General features: G+C 38.1%; 1 protein-coding gene across 2 annotated transcripts; it reads left to right on the forward strand.

Annotated features, from left to right (window-relative positions):
• Positions 1-600: 600 nt before the first annotated feature.
• Positions 601-19399, forward strand: CISD1 (CDGSH iron sulfur domain 1). Of its 2 annotated transcripts, none has more exons than XM_059899751.1 (3): positions 601-697; positions 9120-9325; positions 18976-19399. In XM_059899751.1, the coding sequence occupies exons 1-3, from the start codon at positions 634-636 to the stop codon at positions 19063-19065; spliced, it is 360 nt and encodes a 119-aa protein (XP_059755734.1). In that variant the 5' UTR covers positions 601-633; the 3' UTR covers positions 19066-19399. The 2 variants fall into 2 exon arrangements, with proteins under 2 accessions (XP_059755734.1, XP_059755735.1); XM_059899752.1 differs by lacking the exon at positions 601-697 and adding an exon at positions 992-1190.
• Positions 19400-20137: the final 738 nt, after the last annotated feature.

Genomic DNA, 20137 nt, shown 5'->3' on the forward strand with positions numbered 1-20137 from the left:
ACCCCCGCGGCAGGGCGCGCGCTCGGCGCTGCCGGGGCGAGCGGAAGGCGACCTGGATGAGGTGACCACGCTCACGATTCTTCTCATTCCCACCCGGTTGGCCTTACGGTGCCGCCAGGGCTGGTGTGCCTTCATTCATTCAGTGCGCGCTTCAGCGCTTCTCGGGGTTAAGCTCAAAGACATCAGGGGCTCCCAGTTGTGAGGGGCAGTCAGTCACGCGTTAGGAGAGTTGGGAGGCAGTAGCGGTGCCCAGGGAGGCTTGGAAGACCACCCTTTAACTGCAATCACCTCCCTCCTCCAACTCCCACCCTGCACAGATAACAACAGGAGTAAAAACAGGCAGCTTCTTAGAAGACGCACCTCCAGAACATCCTTCAAGTAATCCTATCCCCCCTCCCCAAATTGCTGCCCCTAAACAGCTAATTAAAAAAATTTGAAACCGACACTGATTTCAGACTGTAGAAGATAGGGAATAATCTTAACTTTTTTAAAAGTGAGCACATTTTTTTTAAAGAAATGAGCCGTTTTTTTCTCTCTCCCACTCGACCCTTATCGCAAGTTCCAAGGTGATCAAGAATTGGCTGGAAGGCAGAGAAAGGGGATGCACGCTGGGAGCGAGGGGAAGATTCTGGGATGGGACACCACAGTTGGTTCCTGTGTCCGGCATTTCAAGTGAAGACTGGACCTGGCCTTGCAGGTACCAGACTAAGCAAGAAAATTTTGGGTAAAACCTTTGATAACTGATTATGGCAAGTGTTATAGCCGCACACACCCTCTGCCCCCATAAATCCGCACACCTGGGAGAGACGTAAAACCTGGTCCGGATTCCTTATTCCAAAGGCCCGTCCGCTGGGCTCCAGGACCAAGCCCCTCAGGATTGCGCAAACTCAGTTGCTACCTCTCTTGGTCTTTTCCTCCTCCCACCTCTTACGGCTGTCAAAATCCGGACTTAGGACTTCCTAAAGGCCCGGAACGCAGATTCGCGCATGCTCAGCATCAGCCCGGCTGCTTAATACACACGTGCTTATGGCCTATCGCGGCGCCTGCGCGGTCGCAGCCTGCAGTTCGCCCTTAGGACAGACGCCTGTCGCACCTTGACTCCCGCTGTCCGCTCGAGCCGGTCTGTGCTCAGTGTCTTGTGCACATCCTTGCAAGCGACGGCGCCATGAGTATGACTTCCAGCGTACGAGGTGAAGTGGGGCATGGGAGCGGGTGAGGCTGGCGGCCTGCGCACCGGTTGCAGCTTCGTCAGCACCTCTTAGGGCTGTTACGGCTGCCCTGCGTTCCCGCCAGTCTTGTAACCTTGAGATGGAGAAGGGCAAGCGCTCCGCGGACCTGCGGGCTCCCCGGGCCACACGGGGCACGGGGGTCAGGTCAGGGTATGATCCCGGGGCAAAAGTGGCGTGGGGGCCATGCAGGCATCTACCCAGGTCTGGGTAGTCCCCTAACTGTCCCGCGGCGCTGCTAGCTTTTCTTGTTCTCCCCTGAGACTCCTTTCTGTTGTGTCACAGGGCCTGGAAAAAAAGGAAAGGTGAAAACAAAAAACAAAACCCCTCTTCCCCCTTCTCAACGTTTAAATTACCGTGGAGTGAGAACGTAGATGTCCTGCAACCCTCAAGTGATGCATGACTAATCACAGCTTAGTTTTGCACATTTTTTAAAGGGAAGGCACCCAATCCGAGGTCTTCAGTTTTCCCAGGGTTTTTTGTTGTTGTTGTTTTTTGTTTTTAATGCCTCTGGCATCTGGACCTCGGTGGCAGTAGTCCAGGAGAGAGGATTGAAAACTGAGCTCATTGAGCCTTCACCTTTCTCAGCCTTGCTTCCCTTGTGCTAGTACCTAGCGTTTGGAAATGTTACTTAACAGAAGGTCCGATTAAAATTAAGAGGCTTTCTAGAGCTTCACTTTATAACAATTCTTGGTGGTAGTATAATTGTTAATATAATAGTTTGTACCGCTACGAGATACATGTGATCTTTGCCCAGGTATAAAATACCACCCTCAAAAAAAAAAAAAAAAAAATACCACCCTCAAGGTTTGGTTACCTGTAACAGTAGTTAGGTAAAGGTAGATTGTACAGAAATTAATTTAAAATAGTCTACTTGATTCATTTAGTAAATATTGAGTATCTGGAGTGCCAGGTTCTGTAAAAGGTCCCTACTAACTTGGCCCTAATTTTGTAATAGATTCTATAAATTGGAGAATTCCACTTGTTGCCAAAGTTATCTGTCAGAGTGAGGGTGATAACCCATGACATTTTTAAGTTACTAATGCGGTATATAGGAGGTGATTATTTGCAAAACGTATTTCAAAGGATACTCATCTTTAGGCTCCTTTAAATAGAGGCACCTTCGTACATTTAAAACGGAGTGATTTTTACTGTAAAAAAAAATTTTCCCAGGAATTGGACAATTGTGTAAAATAAGATATTCATGTGACTTGAGCCACTGATAATCTTATAGGAAGACAGTTTGCACTTGTGTGATTTGGGACAAAAGATTCCAAAGTGGTTTTTTTTAATGTGGAGTCATTTTGTATAATTGGGCACTAAACTCCATTTAGGTAGCATACTATTGAAATGTGAAATAGGTGAACCCTAAGACTTCTTAAGACTATAAGCTAATCTTTCTTGTAATCAAGACAAGTTTGTTATTTTTTTGATCTAACTATATGGGAATCCAAAGGTGACTTTCCCATTATTTTGCCATTTTCTAAGGGATAGGAAATTGCTTCGTCAATTGGGTTATTAGCTTAAACTTTAGGTACTCAACTTTGTTATGAGAACTACTTTTTTTTTTTTTTTTTTTGACTGTGTTGGGTCTTCGTTGCTGCACGCGGGCTTTCTTCTAGTTGCAGCGAGCAGGGGCTATTCTTCGTTGCGGTGCGTGGGCTTCTCATTGCGGTGGCTTCTCTTGTTGCAGAGCATGGGCTCTTGGTGCGCGGGCTTCAGTAATTGTAGCACGCGGGCTCAGTAGTTGTGGCTCGCGGGCTCTAGATCGCAGGCTCGGTAGTTGTGGCGCACGGGCTTAGTTTCTCCGCAGCATGTGGGATCTTCCCAGACCAGGGCTCAAACCCGTGTCCCCTGCATTGTCAGGCGGATTCTTAACCACTGCGCCACCAGGGAAGCCCAAGAAGTAACTGCTTTTTATTTCACCTAAAAGCGTAAGGACTGCTGTGAGGACTATGGGGAGGGACCCCAAAGCCTTTGTAAATCACTTCTACCCGTGCTTTCTTCCTCAAATATAGTGGTGTGGCAAGGTAGGGACAGAATATCTGTTTTGTAATGTTTAGATCTCAAATTGTTCTACTCTCAGTGTTTAAACCAAACCTGTTCATTCCTGTAGATTGAAAATCAATTTAGATCTTTTGATTTGGGGGAAGATGACCATGTCTTTTCTCAGTTAAGTAAGTGAATTATATATATTTTTTTATAATTTGTGTATATACTATATAATTATAAAGGGCTTAGAATGGTATTTGGCAGTGGTAAGCACTATATAAGTATATGTTAAATAAATAAAAGGGTGTGTATGTGCATGCAGAATTCTTGTTTATATTCAGGAAAAAAATAATGGGTGGGTTAGAAATAAAATGAATGGAGATCAGGTCAGGACATGAATCTGGGAAAGGCAGTGAGGATGAGTGATTGGAATGGTAATCCGAAGATCCCAGTCAGTGAGATGGCTTTTGATGCCCATTTGGTCGATATTACCAAACTTCTTTTTTTCTTATTGAGGTATAATTGACATACTTATACCAAACTTATTTTTTATGTGATACCAAATATTTATTACAGTTTCAGAAACTGTAAGAAACATTAAGAAACATTAAGTGCCTTTCACTGCTACAGAGTCCCCATTCTCTAGTGACTCCTCCTCATACCCAATAGATGACCTCTAGGAAGTTTACTAAACTTCTTGCTCCTTAATATCTCCAAGACTCATTGAATCTGCTCTCATTCTTAATCCCTTCCCTTCTATTTGCAAGGAAGAGATTATCTGAGGCCGTTCTCTCTATATCATCCAGATGCCATTTTCTCCTGCTTCCTTAAGCTCTTGCCTCAGTAATGATACCAATGGCTCTTAATTCTTCTGGCCTCTCACTCACAGGGATTTTCTTCTCTTCAGCCCGAAGTCACTCATAATTCACCCTCATTAAAAAAAAAAAAAAAAAGCCAACTAGACCAAATATTTTTGAAGGCCTTCCTTCTTCCTGCTGTCCCCTCAAGTCACTTTTTTTCTTCATATTTTGCTTTACCGTCCAGTTACAAAATAGGCATTAGTCTATCTGCCTGTGCTTTATTGTACTTCCCAAACCCTGAGCACTACAATGCTTGTAACCAAAACTAAATTTCATAAGTTCTTATTCTCTGACTGTTATATCGTTGTCTCTTTTGTTGAAACTAACTCATAATTTTCCAATCCATTTAACTTCAACATATAAAAATACTGTTTGGGTTCAATAAATTTATTGAGTCATTTAAAGTAACTATTCAAGGGTTTGCTTTTAATCTGAGAAGGAATGTGCAGATCATACTGTGAATACAGGAGTTAGCTCCTATGGGTTATGAACAATAAATAATAGGGGATTTGGGGGCTGTAGATGAAACAAGATTGGCAGTGAGTTGATACTTGTTGGAGCTGGGTGAGGGTAAATGGGAGGTCATTACAGTATTTTCTGTATATGTCTGAAGGGTTCCATAATGAAGTTTTATTTTTAATCTCAGGAAGTATTGAAATTCCACAGTTTGATACAGTAGGTTAAGATGAGGCCAGGGCTTCCCTGGTGGCGCAGTGGTTGAGAATCTGCCTGCTAATGCAGGGGACACGGGTTCGAGCCCTGGTCTGGGAAGATCCCACATGCCACGGAGCAGCTGGGCCCGTGAGCCACAACTACTGAGCCTGCGCGTCTGGAGCCTGTGCCCCGCAACGGGAGGGGCCGCGATAGTGAAAGGCCCGCGCACCGCGATGAAGAGCGGTCCCCGCACCGCGATGAAGAGTGGCCCCCACTTGCCTCAACTAGAGAAAGCCCTCGCACGAACCGAAGACCCAGCACAGCCAAAAATAAATAAATAAATAAATAAAAATAAAAGTAGCTATAAAATTTAAAAAAAAAAAAAAAAAAAAAAGATGAGGCCAAAGAGAAGTCATTTGGTGTAAGAGCAATGTGATAGTAAGATGGACAGATGGAGTTGCAAATTCAAATTAGGAATCTATTATTTCTTTTTACTTAACTAACATTGAACACTGCCTGTACACCAGGCCTTGAGAGAAAAATGTTACCAGGCACAGCCTACCAATCTGAGGGGGACCTAAGGGAGGCAAAGATTTAAACACAGCTCCCCTCCCCCGCTCCTGAGGTGGAAGGAACATTCTGATTCTATGGCAGTTGACATTGGGTAGGAGAGGACAGTTTGGAGCTACCAAAGGGGCTAAAGGAAAAGAAGCAGGGTGAGATTTCTGTCTTAGGTTAAAGCAAAATGATTTACCACAGTAAAGAAATGAGTTATAAATATGGGTGTGGGATTTGGGAACAAGTTGATGTTTTCTCTATCTCTGAATAATCCTAAGAGAGAAAACCAAAGATTATACAAAGATTGCCAGGGGAAGAGTAAGAAAGGGAGGGATTATTTAGAAATGTATTTTTTGTATTTTCTTTATATTGATGTATTCATGGTATTTGTATAGATAGAGAGCATTATTAAGCAAGGTAAGGGTTTTATCTAACTATAGGAACACTATACCTTGAGAGAGGTGTACAGAAAAGGGAAGTAAGGATAAAGTAGAAGAGGCAAAAATAAGGCTTAGGATATTTCTGGACACCAGTTTTGAAAGAATGTCTGAAAGGTGCCAACTGAAATATCTTTAGAAATTGGGTCTTGATATAGTCCCTTGTTCAACCTGAGATGGTGTCTGTACTTAATAGGCATGTACACTATCAAGAACTAAATGTTACTTGGGTTTTATTGTTTATTTGTTTACTGTCTTGGGTTTTCAATTCTTTCTCTATTGTAATTGTTGACTTTTGAATCCATCATCACTCTTGTCTATCTCCATATAGTTTCCTTTTCTTTCTTTTCCCTAGAGTTGCCAGTGGCATCCATAGCTTTTTGCCAGAAAAGACTGATTCAGGCTACAGTAATGAAATGATAAAACAGCAACATTTTTCTTATTCTGGGAACTTTTACATTTGTCTCTAATGAGGTTAGAGAATTAGAATCTGGGAAGGGGGGAGGGATGGAAATTGTTTTCTTAAGACCTTATCTGGCTCTGTGAGTCTAAAAAACTCATTGGAGCAAGTGCAAAGCCATTTCCTAACACACATATGGTGCTATGACATTTATAAAGGTTCATCAGTGACCCTCCTTAGGGCGTAGGGTCACAGAGTGCATGTTTTGAGTCCCCACAGGGCAGCCACTCTTGGGTAATATCTAGAGTTAGTTCCCTCTGTGTCAGTTATTCTGTCATTTCTTCCACCATCAAAAAAATCCAAGGGAAGTAAAGGTTTTTAAAAAGTCACCATATGGATTCAGTTGGTAATAATGAGAAAAGAGAATAGAAGGATGTTTTGATGGCTGAGAAAGATTCTTCTGGCCTATCATAAGTTTCAGGTAGAAATTCCTATAGGATTCTTTTTTTATATCATGAGACCAATTAATCCTAACCAATTGTAGTTGTTCTTTGGACCTCAGACCTTTATGTAATATGTAGGCATCATTAAAACAAATCTGATAGAGATTACTTGACACTTCACCTCAAAAGTAAGGTATAACTAAGATCAACAGCATTTAGGGAATTGTATTATTTCAGTCTTTTGGGATATTTCCCTCTTTTAAGTTTATACTAAGGATTTAACATTCAGCAAACATAATTGAATATATATGGGCAAAGCAGTATTTTAGCCCATTTTGTGATAGGTACATTAACTATTCAGAGTGGCTTTCCATTAGCTAAGAAGTAGATTGCTATAACTCCTGACATTTTCTCAAGGGACTTCCATGGTAAAAAATGCATCAGAAAGGAAGATCATGAATCAAGCTAGAAATCAGTAAAGTTTAAGCCCTGCTTGGAGTTGCCACAGAATGATACCATGAAGCAGCACCAAAATTCAAGGCAGGGAATTCCCTGGCGGTCCAGTGGTTAGGACTCCAGCTCCAGGACTGGAGCTTTCACTGCCGTGGGCTCCTGTTCAATCCCTAGTTGGGAGAATAAGATCCCACAAGCTGTGCAGCGCAGCCAAAAAAAAAAAAAGAAAGTATTCTTTACCAATGAGAAAAAATGATGACATTCATAATAAAACAAATTTTTAAAAATAATAAATTAAAAAATTCAGGGCAAATCTACACAAGGTGTGTAGTTTAAAGTATCTTTCAATGAAGCCAAAGGTTTGAAGCTATCAAATGACTTATTAACTTTTCTCAGTCACACAGCGTCTGGGAAGGGCATAAAGTTAATGTTTATTTTAGGGGATTATAGCAGGGAGGAATAGAACTGTTGTGTGGGCAGGAAAACAAACTAAATTTTTTCATAGAGAAAAATAACTGTGGTTGAAAATAGAATCCAAGGAACATGCTAATTAGGAACACTTGATGAAAACTAAATTATTAAATAAGCTAGAAGAGAAGACCAAGATAAAAGGAACTAAGTGTGAGAGTGGTTGTTCCTTTCCATTAGAGTTTTGTGAGAATGAACTCCAATTTTATGTAAGGAACCATTAGGTTCAGTGATTAATCACATTAGTACAATAAGAAATTTGACTCAGTAGTGCAAGTAAGCCATACAGTTAATTATTCATTATATGTTTTTATTTGGTCTTGGAATGTGTTTTTTGTACTTATCTCTCTAGGGCTTTATTTGATAGTCTGGGAACTTATTTCAAACACTGTGAAGATCTGACTTAGGAAATGCTGGGACGCAGTCCAGTGTGTTTATCCTGACCCCTGTTCAACTTCTTCCTGCAGTCCACTCCATGCTGGGAATAGACAGCTCTCCTCTGAGGCTGAGGCTAACCAGACTATGCAGAACTCCCTCCTCTCCAAAATTCTCTGGAACTGGGGTAGTTGTTAAGTGCTTGGATTTCTAAGGGATCCTTGAAAAGCTACGTGAACAGAATAAATAGATGGCCTATTAGTCAAGCAAATAATTGCACAGAAAAATGTCATTAAATTTAAAATGAAGTTTATAGGGAATTCAGATCATCCACTGGTAGATAATGGAAATTTAGAATTTATTAAAGGAGAATCTAACTAATTATATTATGTTTTCTATAAAATTAGTACCTTCTGAGTTTTATTTTAATGAGACACTTTGAAATTAAAAAAACAAAAACAAAAACAAAGCTTTTGAATGACTGGAAGCCCAGAATGCTGCTGGATATATTCCTCTGAATGTTTAATATTAAGGGTTGGTTTTGTTTTATTTGTCCTTTCTTTTTCTTTGGATACCAATTCTGTTTGTGGTTATGCATTTTTAAATGACTAAAGGACCTACTATTGAAATGAACTCGGGGACTTCCCTGGCGGTCCAGTGGTTAAGACCCCACTCTTCCACCGCAGGGGCCACAGGTTCAATCCCTCGTCAGGGAACTAAGATCCTGCATGCTTCAGGTGTGGCCAAAAAGAAAAAAAAAAAAGAACTCTGATGAGTCATTTTGTTAACATAATCACCTCCTGATCTTTAGAGGGATGAGGAGGGTCTTGTTTGTAATCTGAATTTTTATGGCCTTATTAGTAATCTGAATTTTTATATGTATCTTTTTTTTTTTTAAAGCAATAGGTATCTGCAGGCTCACAGGTTATTTTAAATCTATTTATGAACACTTTAAAAAGATTACTAAACTTTGTTTCTTCTCCAATTATAAAATAATTTTTAAGTTTCCCTCTTCTATCTTAACTTAGCTAACAATACTGAATAGAGAATACACAATTGCCTCTGTAAGGGCTGGGGTAGGTTTTAACAAGGGACTACTTCACCAGTGTGTTCTGATCATTTTTTTAATGTTAAACACCTTTGACTGTTGGGATGCTTGGTACTCAAAAACTGGATTTCCTGAACGTTCGTGTTAGATTATTAGTATAGATTTTGGTTTTGATAATCATTCCTGTTTTCCTTTCCTGCTCTAGTTGAATGGATTGCAGCGGTTACCATTGCTGCTGGGACAGCTGCAGTTGGTTATCTAGCTTACAAAAGATTTTATGTCAAAGATCATCGCAACAAATCTATGGTAAACCCTCACATCCAGAAAGACAACCCCAAGGTAGTACACGCTTTTGACATGGAGGATTTGGGAGATAAAGCTGTGTACTGCCGTTGTTGGAGGTCCAAGAAGGTAAGAGAAGCAAGTCCTTTATGCCAGTGCCGTCTTTAATGCAACATTTCGTTTAAACTATTCTGTCACACTGGTACCATCAAATATCAAGATATCCCTTCTCCTTTGCTTCCTTTTTTTTAATGGATTCTGTTTTTCTCTGTTTTCTGTGTACTCTTCAGGAATATATTTACTAAAATGTATAACCACCATGCAGTGAAATTGCATCGTACCCTCATCGAGTTAGGCAAATATAACCACATTCTTGGCCAAAGAAGAGAGAAAAATCCCTTTATTTACGCTTAGAATTTCCTCCCCAAGTGGGTGTTAGCATTCACTATCCCAGGAAAAGGAGTATGCAGCCTAAATACAAAGAGAAACAGAAGAGGTCATTTATTTTCCCTTGAGATTTCAAGCTCCTAGATTCTAGCACAAGTTTTAGAAATATCAAGAGAAACTTTTGGAAAATTACCCCTGAAAATTTCTTACCTGGTACATATGTATTGACCCTGTATCCTAAGCTTTTTTTAAGCTGCAGCTCCTATATTTAAATATCTTATCTAACACAGGATTTTTTTGTATCTTTATTTTCTTTTGTGAGAATTGCATTTTATCAAGTTCCGTCTGGAATTATCTCTGTGATACCTGCAGCTTTGAGATAGTGATGACAGCTGGTTATCTGAAGATGGTAAAATGCTCTCCTAAGGTCATCTTGAAAAGCTTCATACATTGAATGACTTCAGAATTTCTGGTATATTTAGAGAAATATGGTGAAATACTGTGTGTACTGCCACTATTAGCATTTAAATAAAATGGATTTTACTAAAGATGACACTATAAGGCCTAAGAAAATAGACAATAAAAATGATGTATCTATTTCTGAAAGCATGTTATGTCAGGGACCTCTTCCCACAGTGGAAAGCCATTATCACAAATCACGTATCCCAGATAAGGAAGAAGTCACATACTAGGTACTGGAAAGCATATTCCACTAACCCCCTTCTCCGGATACAATTGATACTGTATAATCCAGTGGTGATAGAGTGCTTAGATTATGTCATTGTGTCTGAAAACTGCTTGATGAATATATGGAATATGAACCAAAAATTAATAGTCCCATTACAAAAATTGTTCCTTAAGAAGAGCACTGTTCATTTGGAGTGTGGGATTGTTTATAAGTACTAGTGGAGTTGCTAGAAAATAATCCTCAATAATATTCTGTAGACTAGATCTGGTTTGTTTTTTAAAAATTAACACCTATAATAGGTTTCATTCTCTTGTTGCTCTCCAAAATATAAAAAGTAATACCTTTAGAAATTAAGGAATTTCTAAGTCCGGAGTTGTAATAGTTCTTTAGTCAGTGATCTTAAGTAGTTCATTTAGTTTCTATTACTATATACATGCTTGAGAACAGGTAAATAGTAAAACAGCAGGTATCATAGATGTGTGTAGTAGATGCAGTACGAGTGCTTTAAATAAAAGGAAGAGCTTGTTGCACTGTGGGCTAGAATTTTCTGGGAAAGCATAGTAATATATACATGGGAGTTAAATTGCCCCTGGAAAGGTTGGTGGCATTGGAATACACTAGCAAGTATTGGGGACTCTTTCTCAGAATCTGTGGGAAAGGACTCATGAGTGAAAGTGGGATGGATGAAGAATCTAGTCTGGTCCTTGCACCTCCCTCCTCGCAGGAATAAGTCCAAATTGAGGAGAGTCTTGAGTACCAGCGTGAGGAATTTGTGCCTCCCAACATGGGGGAGCTTCTTGTCAGGGATTTCAGATATAAAGTTATACTTGCACCAGAGTGCTGGCCGTGGGAATGGAGAAGCATGAACAGATACATGAACCATTTTGAGGCAAGGATCAGCCAAATGCAATGACTGATTTGTGTGAAAGATTGGGGGAGGAAGACTAAAGCTCATTGAAGTATCTTAAGATAGGATTGTAGGGTTAGAAGAGGTGGTGCCATCAACGGAAATAAGGAATTCGGGGTGAATGGCTCATTTTCCAGGACACCAATGAGGAGTTCAATTTCAAAGAGTGACATTGAGGTGACATTTGAATGGAAATGTACAGCAGGCAGTCTGAAATGTGGGACTAAAGCTGAGACATGAGGGTTGGAGATAGCGATCAGCAAAACTGATGAGTCAAGGGTAGGAATGCAGCAGATCCTTGGTACAGATAAAAATCAAGGGCTAAGTATGAAATCTTGGAGAATTTTCTGCATTTTGTAAAGAGAAGAGCCAAAAAAGGAAATGAAATGGGCCCCAGAGTTAGAAGAAAACTAAGAATATCGTGGCTTCACAGCGGAAAAGGGAAAAGTTTCAAAGAAGGTTTGATTGTGAACATCGGCTTGTGCAAAAGACCAGGAGGTGAATAGACTATTATACTAAGACTGTGGGGTTAAACAATTAGGCTACTGACCTTTTAGTGTCATTTTCACAGAATAATTAGAATAGAAGCTGTGTCCAAATGGATTACAGTATGAATTACTACTAAAGAAATGCCAGAAGTCTGAATATATGGCAAAATTTCGGTAAATATGACAGTGAATGGAAAGAAAAAAATATGATGACTGCTTGAGTGAACGCTGAAGCTTTGCTTTGAAGCCAAGTAAAGGGCATTTGCTTTGGTTGGGTGTTTCCAGAGGGTAAAGGGTCAATAAAGCAAATGTGGACTTTTATGGACTAAGATCTCAAGTATTTCAGGAAGAATCACAAATGGAGACAGGCCAAGCTAGTGGTTTAAATGTTTATTAGACTTTATAAGTCAACAGAACGTTCCAGGATTATTCTTTCATCATACTATTTAGAGTTTCCCTTAGGTAGACTTCAAGGAAAGGAATGCGAGACCAGTCATTTTATTTTCAATTTTCTCAATGTCTTCTTTCTTTTTAAGCTTATCTTTTATACCATTATTAATCCTCTTTGCATCTTTGGTTTGTCGGTTCTGAATTTTCCCTGAATCTTGGGCACTTTTTATTCCCACATGAGTCGATTCAAAGTTCACTTTGAATATTATTCAAGTTAGTGTATGTTCTTATTCTCCAGGCATCTTTGGAATCTTCCCACATTCCTGAGGTTCCTAAGGTTGTCACGCAGGTGCCAAGTCACACACTTACATGCCTGTCCACAGAAGGCTTGATACCTTTGATTAGATGGCTATATTGAGTTTATGTTCAGTAGTTTTTTCCTCATACACCAGTTGTGTTTCTAATACAATGAAATTTAAACTCCTATCTAAAAAAAAAGTTATATGTGATATAAACTAATTCAGTTTTAATTCATTCTTTTTTTTAATTGAAGTATTGATTTACAATACTGTGTAAGTTTCAGGTGTACAGCATAGTGATTCAGTTTTGGAGGGTTTTTTTTTGCCGATTATATTCCAATATAGGTTATTATGAGCTATTGGATATAATACTCTGTGCTATACAGTAAATCCTGTTGTTTATCTATTTTATGTGTAGTTGTTTGTATCTGATAATCCCATACTCTTAATTTTGTCCCTCCCCCCTCTAATTCATTCTTAAGGTACAGTCACGAGTAACCTGTTGTGTGTTTCTATCATTTTGAGCAGTTTTCTCAGACCTAATGAATCAGATCTCTTAGTCATGTGCAGAAATTACATGTTTTTAACACACTTCATTCCTCCTCTCTTCCCCCCGATTGGTGTGCCCTCTGCTGTTTCAGAAACTGGACTGTCTCATAGTATTTCACAGAAGGGCTGTCCCTAAGTGAAGTGAGAAGAAAAGGAACCAATACAAAGGAAATGATTAAAGCAACTACAGGGAAAGATACTATTTGAGACAGTGGTATGTTGAGGGGGTGGAAGGAAAGGAGAGTAGGAGCACAGATTTCAGACTCAGCCTTAGAAAGAAAGAGATAGTCTTACTTTCGAAACAAGGTGAGGGAACATTGATGTCAGAGGGAAGAGTGTGCAACATAGTCTTACTAGATTCCCACCCCCCAGTCACCTGGGGTAGATTATGTCGTTTGCTGAGTTGTATGGTGGCCATTGGGGAGGCAGGAGAGATTTGAACAAGGACAGCAGGAGAAGGCAGACTAAGAGATAATCAAGAAAGAGAGGAAAGGTGAGCCAGTTCATGCAGGGGCTCAACTGAAATTGAAATGAAATGTAACTGTGTAGAATCATTTTCTTTCCTTTACAATTTCCGGATTTGAGTTGGGTTTTTTTATTCGTGGTGGGTTTGTTTTTGGTGGGTTTGTGTGTGGGTGTGGGTGTGTGTGCATGAGTTATGGAAAGTCTCCACCCTATTAATGGTTAGAAATGGGACTTCACTGGCTGTCCAGTGGTTAAGACTCCACGCTTCCAATGCAGGGGGCGTGGGTTCGATCCCTGGTTGGGGAAGTAAGATCCCACAAGTGGCGCAGCGGGGCCAAAAAAAAAAAAAAAGTGAGTTGCACTGACTCCATTTCTTCATAGAAACAATATTCTGATCATTGGTTACATTGCTTGCCCAATCCACATAAAGACAGTCTTGTAGGGCTTCCCTGGTGGCGCAGTGGTTAAGAATCCGCCTGCCAATGCAGGGGACACGGGTTTGGGCCCTGGGCCAGGAAGATCCGACATGCCGCGGAGCCACTGAGCCCGTGCGCCACAACTACTGAGTCTGCGCTCTAGAGCCCGTGAGCCACAACTACTGAGCCTGTGTGCCACAACTACCGAACCCCGTGTGCCTAGAGCCCGTGCTCCACAACAAGAGAAGCCACTGCAATGAGAAGCCTGTGCACTGCAAAGAAGGGCAGCACGGGCTCGCCGTGACTAGAGAAAGCCCACGCGCAACAACGAAGACCCAACGCAGCCAAAAAAATAAAATTTAAATTAAAAAAAAAAAAAAAGACAGTCTTGTAAAATCTTAATTTTTCTTACATATTTTCCTACTATATCTACTATCATACGTCTTACTAAAGTAAGTACATAAGAATGGTATAAAATGTCATATTCTCTTGTTTAGTCTCAAAGATCTCATTGCTTTTATTTTCTTTCTCAACCGAAGCAAGCTTGTTTCTCAGAGCAGTTTATAGTAATGAGCCAAATGGCCCCAGGCAACTTCCTTGGAAAATATAATCCAAACTCTAATTAAAAATACAAAGTTTGGAGAAGGAAGATTCAAAAAAGTTTTCTTTTAATTTTTGCAAGTAGAAGAGATAAGTCAAGGATGAAGAGTTATTTATATCCATCTTGAATCACCCTAAAAACAGAAACATCGTAACTTGAGATGTGGGACCATTAAAAAGAAACAAGTTTTGTGTTTTTTATGAAGACCCTGACAAGGTTGCTAGCTTTCCAAGTAGAGAGCAAGGATCCCTAGTGTTTTTTACCCCTAAACATTTATTTCCACCTCTTCTCCACACCCTCTCTTCTCTAGTTTTAAAGGTATTTGGGATTCGTAGTTTTCTAATTGGGTTAACGAATATGATAAGATATTTTCTGGACATACAGGAAATACAACCAATTTAATTCAAAAACTTTTCTCCAGGATTTGTTAATAAACAAAGGTTAACATCTTAGAACAAATGTTAGAATCATCTGTGAGCTAAACTTTTTTCTCATCAATTTTCTGATTCTTTTATTTTTAAGTATTGATACATGAGCTGAATTAAATATACCCTTTGTGTTTTTTGCAATTTCAGCTCTTTGCTTGACATTTTTAACACATTTAAAATTTGTAATGAGTTAATAAAATTCACATTTTCATTATATTATTATTTAATACAAAAACTGCTATACTTCCTAGATTACATTTGAAAGTATATATCCACCACATGTTTTTTTTCTCCTGTATAGAAAGGTCAAAAATGAAACAAGGCACCTTCTGGAAAAACACAAATATTGTTATGTAATTTACCATTTGAATTTTAATGCCAAGTAATTACCATTCATTCATTTATACTGTATATCAGAATCATGAATTAATTTTAATAAATATATTCCATTAACACATACAATGTATTCTTAAGAAATTGCTAATCCTATCTTGAGATAACTCATTTTGGCTCTTGGTTGAAAAAAATGTTTAGTCTTTTCATTAACTTAAAATGAGACATCTCTAATGGATAAATATGAGAATGCCTAATCTTCACATGAAGTTTGGGAGATTATTCTGACTAGTGTTAAGTGATATAGGAAGTACTATTAAAAGATATCTGTGCCTCTGAGCAGAATGATTTTGAATACCGAGTTTACATTTTAAAGGCATACAAAGCTTTATGTACTTTAAAGAAGCATGAAAGTTTATTAACAAATAGCCAGGATCTCCTTATTCACTATTTTTTTTTTAACTTTTATTGGAGTATAGTTGATTTACAATGTTGTGTTAGTTTCAGGTGTATAGCAAGTGAATCAGTTATACATATACCCACTCTTTTTTAGATTCTTTTCCTGTATAGGTCCTTACAGAGTACTGAGTAGAGTTCCCTGTGCTATACTAGTAGGTCCTCACTAGTTATCTATTTTATATACAGTAGTGTGTATATGTCAATCCCAATATCCCAAAGTATCCCTCCCCCCACTCACTACTTTTTAAAGAAATATTTTTTAGATTGTTTTTTTGTTTTAATCTTTTAAAAAATTTATTTTATTTATTTATTTTTGGCTGCATTGGGTCTTTGTTGCTGCGCGTGGGCTTTCTCTAGTTGCGGCGAGCGGGAGCCACTCTTCATTGTGGTGCACTGGCTTCTCTTTGCGGTGGCTTCTGTAGTTGCGGAGCACAGGTTCTAGGCACACAAGCTTCAGTAGTTGTGGCATGCAGGCTCAGTAGCTGTGGCTTGCCGGCTCTAGAGCCCAGGCTCAGTAGTTGTGGTGCACAGGGTTAGTTGCACCACGGCACGTGGGATCTTCCCAGACCGGGCTCAAACCCGTGTCCCCTGTAATGGCAGGTGGGTTCTTAACCACTGCGCCACCAGGGAAGCCCTAAAGAAATATTTATTTTTTACTTGTTTACTTTTAAGACCATGATGAAACATGTGAATTTCCATTTTTAGGCAGAACCAGATTATTATAAAATTATATCCTCATTTTAGATGTATGGCTTTCTTATCTTTTGTATATTTCTCTATAGATTTCTCTCCTTTATATATGGAGAAAAATAATTTGAGAAAATATATTAGTTTTCTAGTATTTTCAATGTGATATTAAAATAAAAATAAAAGTTAGGGACTTCCCTGGTGGTCCAGTGGTTAAGCCTTCCAATGCAGGGGTCGCGGGTTCGATCCCTGGTCGGCGAGCTAAGATCCCATGTGCCTTGCGGCCGAAAAACCAAAAACACCCCGAAAAACAGAAGCAATATGGTAACAAATTCAATGAAGACTTTAAAAATGGTCCACATGAAAAAAAAATCTTGGAAAAAAAAAAAGTTAAATATGCTATTTTAGTAAATTATTTGAGATTTTTTACTTTATGAATATTTCATTTTTCAGAAACGTACTTTATAACCTGTGGGCATAAAACCATACAGTGACGTGTTTTGTGTGTGCTATTTATAAAAATGGAGTTTTTTTACAATGTAAACTTTTATTCTCACTGTAAAATCATCTGTGTTTGTTTATTAAACATATGTCACTTTGAAATGCTGTTCTTTGCTGTGGGATACATTTCAGTTTGATTTTTTATGGCCTGTTTCCTCATCCATGCCAAGAAAACACTGAAAGCTTGGGGTCATGTTTTTGTTGCATGGACTTGTTTTTAATATGAATATACTGTACCATATCTTATTGACAGAAATAATGTAACTTTTATATACATTGAATTTATATTGGCACCCAAGATATAATTTATACTTGGAAATATAAGATGTGACGATACCTTGAGTTTTTCTGTAGTTTTTAACTAATTTACCGCCTCCCAGAATTATATGCAGATAGTAAAATTAAAATTGAATTTCTTTAACATCAACCAAATATTATTTTAATCTTAGAATAGACAAGTCTCATCAAAGTTTAAGATTATATACCATCATTGTCTAGTTTCAGGTATTGAAAATTATACTTCCTTAATGGAGTAATGGGTGGTTTTACTCTTCAGGCCAGGACTCCTCTTACTTTACTCTTCTAAATAGGCTCCTTTAGTGCAACAGTGTACCTTATACTAAACAGTGAAGCTAGATTCTAGAGTGCAGGTACATTCCAGACATCAAGAATAAAACAAAGATGCTAGCTATCATTATTTGACATGAAATAAAAAATTAAAGGTATAATATAGAAGGAAAAAACAAAATAATGTACTGATAATCGTAAAATCCCGAGGAGACACCTATAACGTTGCATTCTTATTTTTATCATTTAACAGTAGGAAGGACATTTTCAAAAAACAGTGATATATATACACACACAGACACACGCACACATATATTTATATATATAATATATATCAAGAGTAGTCAGGTATGAAAATATATACCTAATTATAATAACCATAAAACATGTAAGGCAGAAATGATCTTATTAGAAAATGCATGAGACCTGAGGATGAAAAACACAAGAGGAATAAAATAGGACGTGGCCAAAAAATTCTCAAGTTTATCTGGAGGAATAAATAGGTAAAGTTTAATAAAGTTAGGTAAAGAATAAATAGGAAAGGTTTAACAAAGAAGAGTAATGTGAAGGAAAACCAGCCCTACCAAATACTGAAGCCCATTTTAAACACAGTCATTATCCCATTATGAATATGACGATGAATATGATAATGTAGAACCTATAAATAAGCATTTTTATATGTATAATTAAGTTTTATAAATTTATGAATAAAGGTATAACAATTTGGGAAGCAATCACTTCTAATAATATTGAAGCAACAGGATCTTAGAACAGAATTTTGCAAATTGTGCTCTGTAGAACACCGTGATAATGGGTATCAAAGTGAAAGTGTCCATAATCCAATCAGCTTGGGAAATTTGGGGTTAAAATCGTGTTTTTTACAGCAGAACCTCTTTAAAATAATAATATATGTTGTGACTTAACTGTATATGTTTTTTAAACACAGAATGAAGTTAAATCAGAATATTTTGCAGGACTTCTTAATTTGCAGAGCTCACTCTGGGAAACACTGTGTTAAATATTTAGTTTTGTCCCTTTTCCTTCAACTGGACACAAAAATGTCTGTTTTTTCTAAAATGTGAAATCTTGGAAAGGAATGGAAATTTATCACATCTCCAGGAGAAAGAAGTCTCCATGAAGGATGATAAAAAGGGAAATACTTATTTGTATGAAAGTAGAGAAATTAAAGATATGAACGAATAAGCAAAATAAAAAGGGTTGGGTAAAAAATTGCTGCAAAGATGATCAGCAAAAGAATAATGAACAGATTGATTTTAAACAAATGAACTTAGGCTCTTACCAATAGATAGGCCATGGACGTAGTTCACTAGAAAGGAAATATAACTAGTACGTAAACATGGAAAAGGTTTTCCACATCCACAATCAAATGTCACAAATGGAAATTCAATTAATGATCTGTGTATTATCCACAAGTCAATTTCTTCCTCCTCCTTAGTGTGTACACTTTACATATGCTCATTAAGAAAACCTGTAAAAGGTAGCCAAGAAAAATCTATTGAGTTATCATGTCATGTGAATTAAGCATCACCCCCACTCTGCCAAAACGTAATACTGATTTTGCAATTAGACATTTCACATTCTTTCTCTTCCTAGTTCCCACTCTGTGATGGCTCTCACACAAAACACAATGAAGAAACTGGAGACAACGTGGGACCTCTGATCATTAAGAAAAAAGACACTTAAATGGACACTTTTGATGCTGCAGACCAACCTGTCATGATGTTTCCTGATCGTTTAATTAGAATGAGTACCACTTGTGTCTAATTCATCTCCCCTGGGTTCTAGATGTGGTATATTGCAAACTACAGCTTTCATATTCACGGCATTTGCCTTACTTGTTGAACCATCGTGGTGCACGTTTGTTGAAACAAAAAAAACAAGGAAAAAGGAAAATCCAATCTCATGGACTGTGGGTTATTTTGGTCTTGTAAGGATCCATTTCTTTACATTTAAAAATGGCATTACAATATAGTTGTATGGCGAAGTTAACGTATTAAATTATTCTCAAAATCGTGTATGTGCAGATTGTACTTGTAAGTTTCTTATCACCATTCAATATTACTTAGTTAACCTAGAAAGTAAATTGGGTGTGATTAAGCTACGTTAATCTCTTAATAACAATCTAGGAAAAATCTGTTATGACCTTGGTTTTCTTCTTGATCGTGGTAATGACACTGAGAAAATACGGCTTCTGTGTTTTCAATCAAAATGAACTCTGATAATTATAAGTGGGCCAGGTCAATAATAAAGGGACAGTAGCTTCTTTGTATTCATCTTCATGGATATTTAATTGATCCATTAAAGAAACCAGTAGTGGAAATTTAGATCAAAGTGATATGAGATTTAAAGTTGTCATGAAGGATGTCTTAAAATGTAATAATGTTCCAGAATTCTAGCCAAGGAGTGGCAAACACTTGAACTGGGGACACTGAAGGTATTGGAACACATAATATCAAGTCTCCTGTACGCAGAGCCACACATCCTTGACAGAAATAGTAGTCGTGAGGGTAGATCAGAGGCATGGGAAGATTTTTATTTCCTCATTCTCGATAATCAGGCCCATGATTAATTCTAGTAAAGAAGCTGTTTTGGGAGAAAAATAAGAATTACATCCTCTTTTAAACTGTATAATCTTAAAAGCAAAAATTTGAAGACAAGTGTTTATGTAATATTCTTCAAAGAGACTTTCTTCAGACCAGAAACATTACATTTCATTGCTGATTCAGAAACAGATATGAAAACTGAAAATAATTAG

This window comes from Balaenoptera ricei, chromosome 16 (genome assembly GCF_028023285.1).
Source record: "Balaenoptera ricei isolate mBalRic1 chromosome 16, mBalRic1.hap2, whole genome shotgun sequence".
Taxonomy (NCBI): Eukaryota; Metazoa; Chordata; class Mammalia; order Artiodactyla; family Balaenopteridae; genus Balaenoptera; species Balaenoptera ricei.

Excerpts from the sequence above, each read along its gene's own strand:
- CISD1 (XM_059899751.1), top strand. The coding sequence starts at position 634 with ATGGGACACCACAGTTGGTTCCTGTGTCCGGCATTTCAAGTGAAGACT. Across the intron at positions 698-9,119 it reads GACTGGACCTGGCCTTGCAG|TTGAATGGATTGCAGCGGTT; the intron begins GTACCAGACTAA and ends TTCCTGCTCTAG. Across the intron at positions 9,326-18,975 it reads GTTGTTGGAGGTCCAAGAAG|TTCCCACTCTGTGATGGCTC; the intron begins GTAAGAGAAGCA and ends TTCTCTTCCTAG.